Here is a 13085-nt window from a genome sequence, read left to right on the forward strand (position 1 = left end):
AGTCTGTCCTGTTCCTTGTTTATCTAGGCAAGATGTGCTTGGGATTGCTGCATCACTTAAAATAACAGGCAATGGCTACAATGAATTCTTGCTCTCCTTTTAGTGGACAAAATCTGAGAGAACAGAGAACATTTTTGTGGCAGACAGTCTCCAAAATTTACTACTACTTGCATGAAAAGTCTTGTCGCAATTTTTTCCAACCTGAGCTTCCCTTTTGACAAGCACGTGATAGAAAAGCTGAGCCTTTTGATTTCAAAATATTTCAAAGTATTTTCCAAGTCTTGACACAGAATTCACTTATACATAGTTGATTACATTTCAGAGAATATAATGGCCCTGTTCTCCACAAGTGGTTTGACAGAGAGCTACTTTCATCCCCTCAGTCCTTAAGAGTTTTTTTCTTTTTTTTTTCTTTTTCTTTGTTTTTCTTTTTTTACTGTAGAGGAGAGCATCACTTCCTAAATACCTTTCCCTTGAAATTATATTTATCTGTATGCTTGTGAAATATATTGGCAAAGTAAGCCAACATACCTGAGAGGCAAATACAGTAGATAATGTTCCACCTCCTCCCAAAAAACAATACTAAGCAATTCTGACACCTATGAACATTATCAGATATTTTTCTTTCTCCCCTAAAAACATACTTGCTCTACTGTGGAGGGATTACAATTTTCCAAAGTGTCAAAGCCAAAGGCATTGATTTCAAATATGTGCCATCTTTGACTATATAAAGTTTAAGAATATGGCTACTCTGTGACTGAAGATGTGACAGTAGTATGTGAGGACATGTCTGAGATACCTTTAATTTCTGTAGTTTGGACCTAATAGCTTCAGCTGCCAACTATTTAGGAACTAGACTGAGCCTGTGCAACTTGCATTGAAGTTGCAGTGACTAATTCTGACAGAAACTATCAGTTCCTTCCAACAGGTATCACGCTCTTGGACTTTTCTTTAAATTGTGAGTGAAGAAAAAGGAATTAGTTAATATTAAAAAACATTCAAAGTGTAAAAAGCTACATTCAGTACATACTATACAGTACAGATCAGTGGAACTGCACTGGATCATGTATCAGATTAAAATAAAAGGAAAATCATTAAATTATTAACATCAGGTATTTTAAGTTAACTCGGATGTGGATATTAATTTCATGATCAATATATCTACGTAAAATTAAGAACTGAGAAGGAATAATTTCAAATTCAAAACTTTAATGTGCATGATAAATGTACAGCTACATATAAGATGCTGATTAGCTGTGAATTATGAGCGTTACTGAACTACAGCAGATTACATTTCAACTTACACATATATCCAGGTTTCAGTTTGTCACTAGCAATCTTTAAAGATAGGAAAGTGTTCTTGAAGCAGACAGAGTATTTTTTTTACATACAGAAGAATTCACTTATGTGGGTCCTCAAATATTTTATGCCCACCTAAGCGAGACTCTTACCAGGCAACAGGCTGAATGGAGTGTCTTTCACTGGCTGTAATCTTGGATAAATTGGCACAGTCCTTTGCTTAAATTGTATGTGAGTGTTTGCGTCTAAGTCTGTTTGCAATAGTATGCTACCGTAAATGAATCACTGTGAGTTTTATTTATTTCAGCTTCCTTGCTCAGTTATGACTAAGTGAGTTTATCTTACCTTTTTATGATATAAGGAATTGTACATTGCTTATATTTAAAGTTAAGAAATAAAACTTAATATCCCTAAAACGATGCATACCTATGAAACTGAAATAAGAAAAAGAATGTACAGTGATTTGTTTCCCCCAGGGTCTGCATTACTGAAGAGGCTTCTGCTTTAGCTTACAGTAAAGGATGAACACTCATCCTTTCATTCAGTCTTGATAGTACCATTATTATCTCCACCTAGAATATTTTGGCTTTCATATAATACACTGCAACATTTAGACGAAACACAACTATAGCATCGTAGAAAGTTCACAATTTAGTGTAAGTAGAAATTGTTAAATGCTGTGACATGCACAAGGAGAGCATGCTAAAGGCTTACAGGACAACACAGGAGTATATACATCTAACGTTAGCATCTCGGTTGCAGCCAGGCTTCAATCTACTGCTCTAATTCCTTCAAACCATGGGCTTCCTTCTTGCACTAGCTGTGCAGCAGATATCATATGCAGAACACACCCTGCTATTACCTTTGCAATCAACTGAAATTATTAAAAAATAAATAAGAATTTAAACTAAGATGCTTGCTATGTCCTCACCATTATTCACTTTCAAAATTGCCTTATGCATTTTTTAAATGCTTCATCAGTCAAAAGACAATTAAATCCTTTGTAAAAATTGCAGGAGTTACCAAAGGCTTTCAGATTTTTGAGCATTGTATCCATGACCACAGCCCATGCATTTTTTAATCACTAAAATCACCTAAACGTCATGACTAACTTTCTGTAAGAGAACCTGAGGGAAAACGAAAAGCTGTAGTTCAGCACTCCTGCCATCTCACATTGCACTTCCTGGAATGTCCACACTGAAGATTATGGACTGTATATTTTGTGGAATGTTTTAAGTGACTACGATCAGCACGTTTCATAGACTAGATTCAGTCTTTCCTGGACAAAATTTGGACAGAAACAACCCATATTTTGATGCCAAATGTTTAGGCCGAGGGAGGAAGTTGACATTTTTATACTTCTAACTACAAATATAAAATTATGGCTGTTATCCTAAGAATTTAACATGATTTGAGACCTAGAATATAACTTTTTCAATAGTCTTAATACTGTTACGTACTACTTCCCACATTTCCTTTCTGGCTTTCATAACAATGGATATATTTTAATAAGCATGTAAAACTGAGAAAAAACTCTGTCCCAGTTCTATCAGTTCTATCTGTCAGTCTATTTAACACTCGTCAGATTTTCTTTATCACTAAGTGAGACTTCATTTGAAACAGTGGGATTAGAAGAACGGCTAGCAGATGGAAAATAGAGACACCCCTTGGGATCATAATGCGATGCATGTCACATTCTCTTATTACATTACTTTCCAGGGGGATGAGAATATCTTACATATCGTATCAAATTATTTAATATAATAATCTAATGTCACTTTCTTTGGAGCTATGTCTCTCATTACTGCAGCAAATGGACCTTTGCCAAAGTATTTGGGTAAGTCTTTTAAAAATTGTTTTAATTTCTAATCAATTTCAAATGTCTAATGAGTTCAAGATGGCCTGTCAACTTAAATTATCTGTTTGTCTTTCTGTTTACCATATCTATCTGTCCACAGTTTTTATTTTTCTCTGTGAAGTTTAGTTATTGAATTCCATGTTTCCTTCTGGAAGGAATCTCTAACAGATGATTGTTCCCATTGATAGGTTGATGATTTCCTAATTTATAGCTCGTAAATTTAAGACATCTGAAGAAATCACTGGGAAGCAGAGCAGATCATGACAGAAGACAAATAAGCGTTTTTAATAGCTTATGCAGTAAAGAACTGTGGTTGGACTAAAATACAAATTTTAATCTTACGTCTTAACTATACTAATGTCTCAGGATGAATAAAAATGTTTTTCTTTTGAAAATTAACAAAGTTTAGCAGAAATATTTACTATTGGAACAAGATAAGCAGTTTCTGTAAACATATATAGATAAAATAATAATAATCCCAGTCTGTCTGCATCTATTCATGACAAGCCCAGGTTATGCTGGCTGCCCTCACAAGGAGTTTTCATTAAAGGTGATGCAAGGTTTGCATGAAAAAGGCAAAAAGAATTTAGGCCATGGAAATAAAAGGTAATGAATGATTCAACGCAGAGGAATGACTGAAAAAATTCATTAACTTATCTAATGCCTCCTTCAGCCCATAAGTTTACAAATCTTTGTTCATATGCTTTCTAGAGCTCTGTCCAGGCTAATTTAAAATCAGCTACTAACTGGAAAATACTTCACAGAATTAAAACCAGTCTGATCATACGGACATATGCATACAGAAAGAAAACAACTGAATAAGATAATCTTGATCCTCAAATAAATGAGTAAATGCAGAATAAAAGGTTAATTATTAATTACCAAAGGTAAAGCAAACCTGGATCTTTAACCAAATCCCAGATCGGAACATGATGAAGGTTAAAAATAAAATCAAGCAAAACACCTGATTTTTGGCTAACCCCCTCGCCCCCCACACAGATGATTTTGTAATTCCTATATAGGCTGACACCACAAAAAGAATGCACTAACTTATCAAAAACAAGAAGTTTTTGAAGAAAATCCTGATCTAGTAAGACTTAAAGCCTGAACTTCATAGTTAACAGGTTAGTTGGAACACTTAAGAAATGCATCTAAACCCAGAGCAATCACTGCCTCTTCCAACCTTCCAGAGGTATGCATGAAGGAACGGACCTAGAGGCTTATCGCTCACATTCTAAAAATGATAGTCAATCAATACAGTTAAATTGGTGATGGCACAGCAGACATTTTTTCTTTCTGTGGTACTTTAAAATGTCCCCTGAAGACTGACTCATGAGTGTTACAGAAAGGTTACAGAGCCTAAACAGAGCTGATCTGAAAGTCTTAAATTGAGAAGAGCTAAATGTAGATAGGATATAGAGAACTGGCTGATGGTCTCAAAATTATTCAGAAGATTGATGTCCAAGGGAAATGTCATCAACACTCAAGATAGGCACCATATCAATCTGTAACTGATAAAAGCAAAGATTAAAATAATAAAAAAACTCCATTGCTTTCAAGTGCTTACAATATATACTGTTCTCCTTCCCTTTTCTATAGGCCTTTTTTATTATTGTAATCAATCCAAATGGTTTTTTCAATCCTTCCCCACCCCACTGCATGTTACACCAAACTTTTTTTCTCCATTTGTATCTCCATTTGTATATTGACATTACAGAACTACTTTATCTGTTTTTGATGATACTAGTTTGCCATTAATTTACCTAACATTTATCCTCAGCCCCTGCAATTATCAATAACTTGCTTAACTGAGCTGTATGTTCCAGTGTGATATTTAATAGAATACATTATTTATTAGTATTCTGTCACTGTCGGCTGATGAACATTTTGTATTTAGAAATCTACCCATGAAATTATCTGAATACAATTCCTTTCAAGTATATGTTCTCACTATTTATTTCTTAGTGATCTAGTAAGTTGCACATTTAGTGAGATAAATCCTAAACAACATTGTAGATATTTTTCAGCGTGATGACATATTGTTGAGCTATGAAGCAATTTATAACAGTTAACCTTCATTTTTAAACTTCTGTCTACTTTGCACTTTAAAAGCATTTCTCATCTTCAGAAAGCATACACAGAACTCAATTAAGTCTCACAAAAACTCTGTCAATTGGTTATTACTCTATTAATAATAAAAATATGCCAACTGATCCACAGAGAAAGTAAGTCACATTGCTACCTAATGCCAAAAAAAACAAACCACTGACAGCAAAATACAGGACTAAGGTACTTCAACTGCCAATGTTCCATTCAAAACACTATACAATTTCCTTTTTCTTCATAGATATAGGTGGACTAGTATAGGAACCAGAACTCAGACTATGGACTGACTTGGAGAGCTAACTTTGGCCTCTTCAGGGACCTACTTAGGGGAATCTCATGGGGTACGGCCCTAGCAGGAAGAGGGGTCCAAGAAAGCTGGTTAATATTCAAGCATCACTTCCTCCAGGCTCAAGATCAGTGCATCCCTCTGAGGAAGAAGTCGAGCAAAGCGGGCAGGAGACCTGCATGGATGAGCAAGGAACTCCTGGCAAAACTCCAGCAGAAGAAGGAAGTGTACAGAATGTGGAAAAGGGGACAGGCCACTTGGGAGGAATACAGGGACGTTGTCAGAGCATGCAGGGATGTGACAAGGAAGGCTAAGGCCCAGTTGGAATTAAATCTGGCAAGGGATGTCAAGGACAACAAGAAGGCCTTCTTCAAATACATCAATAGCAAGAGGAAGACTAGGGAAAACGTGGGCCCACTGCTGAATGGGGCGGGTGCCCTGGTGACGAAGGATACAGAGAAGGCAGAGTTATTGAATGCTGCCTTTGCTTCTGTCTTCACTGCTAAGGCCAGTCCTCAGGAATTCCAGACCTTGGGGACAAGAGAGGAAGGCTGGAGAAAGGAAGACTCTCACTTGGTTGAGGAGGATCAGGTTAGAGATCTTTTGTCCAAACTTGACATCCATAAATCCACGGGCCCCGATGGGATGCACCCACGAGTGCTGAGGGAGCTGGCGGATGTTATCGCTAGGCCACTCTCCATCATCTTGGAAAGGTCCTGGAGATCAGGAGAGGTGCCTGAGGACTGGAAGAAAGCCAATGTCACCCCAGTCTTCAAAAAGGGTAAGAAGGAGGAGCCAGGAAACTACAGGCCTGTCAGCCTCACCTCCATCCCGGGAAAGGTGATGGAACAGCTCCTCCTGAAGGTCATCACTAAGCATCTGGAGGACAAGAAGGTGATCAGGAGTAGTCAGCATGGATTCACCAAAGGGAAATCATGTTTGACCACTCTGATAGCCTTCTATGACGGAATGACTGGCTGGGTAGATGAGGGGAGAGCAGTGGATGTTGTCTTTCTGGACTTCAGCAAGGCTTTTGACACTGTCTCCCATCACATCCTCCTAGGTAAGCTCAGGAAGTGTGGGCTAGATGAGTGGACAGTGAGGCGGATTGAAAACTGGCTGGATGGCCGAGCTCAGAGGGTTGTGGTGAATGGCGCAGAGTCAAGTTGGAGGCCTGTGGCTAGCGGTGTCCCCCAGGGGTCAGTCCTGGGCCCCGTCTTGTTCAATATATTCATCAGTGACCTGGAGGAAGGGACGGAGTGCACCCTCAGCAAGTTTGCTGATGATACTAAACTGGGGGGAGTGGCTAACACACCAGAAGACTGTGCTGCCATTCAGAGGGACCTGGACAGGCTGGAGAGCTGGGCGGAGAGGAACCTCATGAAGTTCAACAAAGGCGAGTGCAAGGTCCTGCACCTAGGCAGGAATAATCCCATGCCCCAGTACAGGCTGGGGGTTGACCTGCTGGAAAGTAGCTCTGCAGAGAAGGACCTGGGAGTGCTGGTGGACAACAAGTTAAACATGAGCCAGCAGTGTGCCTTTGTGGCCAAGAAGGCCAATGGTATCCTGGGGTGCATTAGGCAGAGTGTTGCCAGCAGGTCAAGGGAGGTGATCCTGCCCCTCTCCTCAGCCCTGGGGAGGCCTCACCTGGAGTACTGTGTCCACTTCTGGGCTCCCCAGTACAAGAGAGACATGGCCCTGCTGGAGAGAGTCCAGCGGAGGGCTACCAAGATGATTAGAGGGCTGGAGCATCTCTCCTATGAAGAAAGACTGCAAGAGCTGGGCCTGTTCAGCCTGGAGAAGAGAAGATTGAGAGGGGATCTCATCAACGTGTACAAGTATCTGAAGGGGGAGTGTCAAGAGGATGAGGCCAGCCTCTTCTCCGTGGTGCCCAGCAACAGGACAAGAGGCAACGGGCAGAAACTGAACCACAGGAAGTTCCGCCTAAACCTGAGGAAAAACTTCTTCCCTGTGAGGGTGACAGAGCATTGGAACAGGTTGCCCAGAGAGGTAGTGGAGTCTCCTTCGCTGGAGATATTCAAAACCCGTCTGGATGTGATCCTGGGCAATCTGCTCTAGGTGACCCTGCTTGAGCAGGGAGGTTGGACTAGATGATCTCCAGAGGTCCCTTCCAACCTAAAGGATTCTGTGATTCTACAGAAATCAGTACAACATTGGCTAACAAGAAAAAGTAGAGAATATTGTATGTAATATCTACTTTGAACAAGCATTTCCCCATAACATAATAACCAGGTACTACAGTTCATCAATGGAAATGCTCAGGAAGGAGAAATAGTAGGTGACTGAATTGCACATGTGATAGAACAGAAAAACTATGTAGAAAACTATGAAGAAAATAAAGGAAGTAACACTATTTTTATCCTAAGACACCTCTTAGCAAAGTAGGAAACAACATTTTTGCCATTCTCATCGCTTGTCATGCCTGAATTTTATTTTTCACTCACATTTTAGATAGTTTTTTTGAAATATCAAACTATTTTCTATCTCTGTAATTGCAATCTGACCTCCTCTTTTGTCATTTGTGCTCAGCAGGGTTTATAGAAAGAAATAATTGTTTGTTTGTTCTGAGCATAACTAAACTTAGAAAGTCAGTTTTTCTTGTATACAGATCATCAGGATTCTGGTGTACCTGGACACAATAGTAAAAACATCACTGAGTATTTTGATGAGCTGATCTGTTATCAGTGGCAAAACAGCTGTTTAGCACTATTCTTCTTGCTTATGGAATGGATCTCAGTGTTTACAAATCTGGAATTCAGGACAAGCATTATTACCTTTTTTGAAAATTTTTAAAAAGTTTTTGCAGGAGGCTGTAATCACGTCAAAGTAATTATTTTACCTGTCATTTTTTATAGATACATTGGTATGCACTTTGCAATATATGCAATAGTGAGTACTGTTGCTTATTCAGCAGGTAAGACTTCATTCATTCATACTTTTCCTACTTTGTGTTCTATGAGACCTTAAGAAGTATCATTATAAGAATATATTATAAAGTAGAGATTAATTATTAAATTAAAAATTAAAAAAACCCTGTGGAATTTTATCCCTAGTATATTTAATCAGCAATAATTGCATTCTGCCTGCAAACTCCTCCTGTTTCCAAACTGTGCATACATCTCATCTAAGAGAGAAGCATGTTTCTTTATTGTGCAAAATGATTCCTATATAGTTTATGAGACCTTTGGGGTCTTTACTGGCTGAAAAGCAAAAAGAAGTGTGAAATAAAAACTATGGGAGAGAGGGGAGGGTGTTCTTTAATAAGTGTAGTTAGTAGAAATACTTTTTATGCATACATTCCAGCCGCTTCAATAGTTAAAATTCTTTAGCAAGGCTCTCCTTAGTAGAAAAGTCAGGTAGTGTAATCCTCAAAACATACATACTCATATGTTGATTTTAACTCCCCATTTAACGTTTAATTGTCATATAGAAGCATGTTATTCCATAGATGCAGTCCTTGAGGCCACACGTATAAACATATACAGAAACGCTACATAGCGGACTTTATGTATTTATCTATCTTGGAGAAAGAATCAGAAGTACATACATATGCTATTTTAAGAGTTGAAACAACATCTTTCAACAACATTTAGCTGTTTTCATTTTGTATATGCATTTAATTTTATCTGGAAACTTTCTGACATTAGAAATAGAACAACCGTAGTTTCTCATTATTTTTGCTGCCAGAATCTATGCTTGGTTGCTCAACTAAAGACCTTATATTGCTAATTACTACCACATGCCCATATCCCAAGTAAAGGAAAACTTATTGGTTCTGACAGCCCATTCTCTCAACACCGAATTCCAAATGAAAACTTAAATTTTGGCCAAACATAACATTTCATCAATCTTGTTTTACTGACTGCAAAAGTAACATCAAACGAGGGGTGCTAATGGCTTTTTACTGTGCAGTTCCCAAGCTTAGATTCTCTGATGAAAGATCCACATGAGCAAAGGACTTCTTTAAAGTACTTAGTTAATTAATATTTGAACCAGAAAACAATGCAGAAAGTAAACTAAACAATCTGTGTGCTGATGACAGAGCTGAGTTTTAACCAACAAACTATACACGGGCAACAGAGATCAGCAGAGAAAAACATTGAAGACAGTGAGCTAAAAACAAACAGATAGTGCATATAAATAAAGCCAAAAAACTAAAGTGAGAAAATAAAACGAAGCACGCCCCAAAGCTAGCAGGAAGCCTGTGATCTGAAGCCGAGGCTTTCAGGATGTGGGGTTCTGACCGAAGATCAGGTCCAAGTTTAGAGACATCTGAGCAATGCTGGGTACTAGTGACAAAACTGAAGGTGAGAGACTAAGACTCTGTATGTAAAATTATTTTTGTTAACCATATTCTCCTCTGTCATAACTCTTTTGGAGCCTCAAAAACAGAAGCATTAGTTGTGTGTCTGAAAAACTTCTGTCTTTGAGAAAACCAGTATGAATATAAGTACAAAACTGAGTGGGCCTTTATGGGAAATAAACATTTTGGGAAGTTACTGGTATTGCTCTCTCCCAAGAATACATGAAGATGAAGGCATTTGTTAATTTTAAGATGAATGAATTAAGATGCACGTTTTCAGCATTACTGTTTACAGTAAAAAATAACTTCAAACATTTGAGAGTATCTTAAAAGTATTAAAGGAGTCATCTAACTGTTTTGAGTATTCTTGAATAGCCTTTCACATAAGAATCAGGTAAATCTTTGATTTATCTACCTGGTGATGTAAATTAGTACTCTAGAAGTAGCTCTGAGAGACATTTAACTGCTCCCACCCCACTAAAATGATGATGGCATAGGTGATGGTTTGAAAGGAAAAAAGTGACAAACATCTTCCTGAAGTAAGGACAATTAATTAGATATGTTGTCTGGAGCATCTTCTTTATACTCTATGGGAAGAATTGTACATAACTCATCTTTTAGGGCAAATATATCTCTACTAGGAAACGGTATAGCGATATGTAATGAAGCAAAACGCAGGAACACTAATGTGTTTTTCCTAATAGAGGAGGAACTACTATACCTCCAAGTACCTTTAGTTCATTAAAGGCAATATCCCAGCAGCTCTAGATGCTGGCAATGCCAGAAAGAGCTAGTTTTAACTTGGTCAAGAAAACAATCAGGCTTTCATTACAAATATAATGAACTAATATGGACTAATGAAATCCAACTGCTGCTACCAGCCAAAAAGAATACTTTTTATGACCATTTATAGCACCACATTGATACTAAGGCTACTATTTGCTCTTCTTAGGATAGACTTTCCAGGGTTTGTGGGAGGCAGTCACTTTAAAAAGATATCTTAGATCCTAAAAACTTGCATGATTGCAAAATTCAAATGAAGTCAATAGGAGCTGCATGAGATCTAAATATGCTATTTGGACAACAAGAAACATACAGTCTTCTGACGTAGTCAATGCAATGGAATAACCTGATCAACATAAAAATCATCTTGCACTCTAGTAAACCCAGTTTTGTAAAGAACTGAGTTATTTCAAAGTCATATGAATTATCTTTATGAATTATCTCTTAACTTAGTTAAGAGATAACCACATGATAATCTAACAAACTGAAGCCCAAAATTGTGAAGTGATACGACAGCCTTGATCCAGAAGCTACCTGCACATGCAATAGTAGAATTATTTACTCATTGTAACAATTTTGTCCTAATGGCATTCAGATTCTCTTGAAGCAGGGACAAAGTGTTGTGACTTGTACCATAGCATGGCCCAGGTCTCTAATCATAGTGTGACAACTCTCCAGTGGTAATATCTGATGTCACAGAATACAGCATTTTAAGCTGAGTCAGCTATTACCACCTTCCGGGGCTCTTTAACGTCACACAACCACACCTGGTCTTTTTTGACTTACTTTCTGCCTCGAGTTGAGTTAAAAGTCCCGCCGTATTTCTTCCGATTAAGGATGAGAGCAGCAATTTCTGGCACGTAGCGAGCAAACATTGCCTACATGCATGAAACAAAAACACAAAAAAAAAAAAGAAAATGGCATGCAGAGAGTGTTCTACTGCAGCAGAGGCAGCAGAGCCTCTTGGGATACTTACTTTCTTCCACTAACCGCACTATAGGAACCACCATATTTCTTGCGGTTTCCTATTAACTCTATGATTTCAGGGACGTAGCTGGCAAACATGGCCTAAGAAGAAGATAGGAGACAGAAAAGACTAAAAAGACAGGCCAAAGAAAGGGGGATGATGAATATTTTCAGAAGATATATATCTTTAAGATCTGAAAATGCAAAAGAATTAAGATATATGAAGGTATTTTAAAAAATTTAAAAAAAAAGTAGAAGTAAGTTCTTATAAAACAAAACAAGAGGTTTCAACGCAAAGGTTGGTCTTGGAAAAGATGCACACCTGATAAAATAAGGAAATGGTCAAAATAGGAGAAAGAGGCACACAAAACAACAAGAACAAAATTAATTCAAACTGGTACCGAATCATAAAATAAATTTGTGTCTAATTCTTCCTGCAGAGAGGAGGAAAAAAAAAACCTATCCAACTCCACCACAAAAAATGAAAACAAGTATTATCACTACTGTTACATTTCTATTTTAAAAGATAGACTTTTCCCCCCATGTTAGGATTCAAAAGAAGACAAAACCAAGATGGAATCAGGGGTTATTCCCCTCCCATCAAGAAACAAAAAGGTGTTACCCTTTCCAACCCACCCCCCCCACCCCCCAAAAAAAACTTTTTCAAAAGTTTTTGTTTTTAAAAGGCTTGGAAGAACACATGATAGAGAAAGGGTTATAAGGAGAAAATAAAAATTATTCTGCCATGTTTTGTCCAACAAACATCTTCCTTGTGGCTGGATACTCTGAAGAGCTACTGCCAGTTGACATGGTCTCTGCATTCATATGTAAACAACTGTATCTTAGAAATGGGAATGAATACGTATTCACAATCATTTATATACTCATATATATGTATCTGTGCATGTCACACTTAGAGCATTCGAAATGTATTTATTATATACATATTACCTCTATAAGGTATATGTATTTGTGAAAATTATATATGGGTGGTATAACAGTATATACATGTATGTATATACATAACATATATTGTGACTGGTTTGTAAAGCTCGTACCTTGCAGGTGTGTAAATATTAAAATAAACTGCTGTTTTAAAAAAATAACACGGCAACAGGTGCTATAATATTACTAGCACAGATAAATAACAGGAAACTGGACTTAAAACAATTGATAAGTTCAGTGTTGTGTACACAGAAGGCAAAGAACACCAGAATGTGCTGACAAACAAGGATACTGGTTATGGTCATGCTTCATGTGATTAATTATGAGTTAAAATGGTGTTACATGATATGAAAAGACATTTAAAATTAAAGATAATGTGGTTTGCCATCATCTGGATTAGGCAAGCTGCTCTTTAAGGCAGTCCAAAGCCACAGTGTTTGTTGGAATTCTGGGAAGGAACACAGACGGGTGGGTAAGACTCTTGAAACCGCAAACTGCCTTGAAAAATCAATAACATC

General features: G+C 37.7%; 1 protein-coding gene across 20 annotated transcripts in view; it reads right to left on the bottom strand.

Annotated features, from left to right (window-relative positions):
* Window positions 1-13085, bottom strand: part of KCNMA1 (potassium calcium-activated channel subfamily M alpha 1) — a 527317-nt gene that overhangs the window by 161444 nt on the left and 352788 nt on the right. For all 20 annotated transcript variants that reach the window (XM_068950515.1, XM_009672399.2, XM_068950513.1 and 17 more), the window contains one exon: window positions 11633-11724. In XM_068950515.1, the coding sequence (XP_068806616.1) occupies window positions 11633-11724 (92 nt within the window). The remainder of the gene's footprint in view (window positions 1-11632; window positions 11725-13085) is intronic.

This window comes from Struthio camelus, chromosome 7 (assembly GCF_040807025.1).
Source record: "Struthio camelus isolate bStrCam1 chromosome 7, bStrCam1.hap1, whole genome shotgun sequence".
NCBI lineage: Eukaryota > Metazoa > Chordata > Aves > Struthioniformes > Struthionidae > Struthio > Struthio camelus.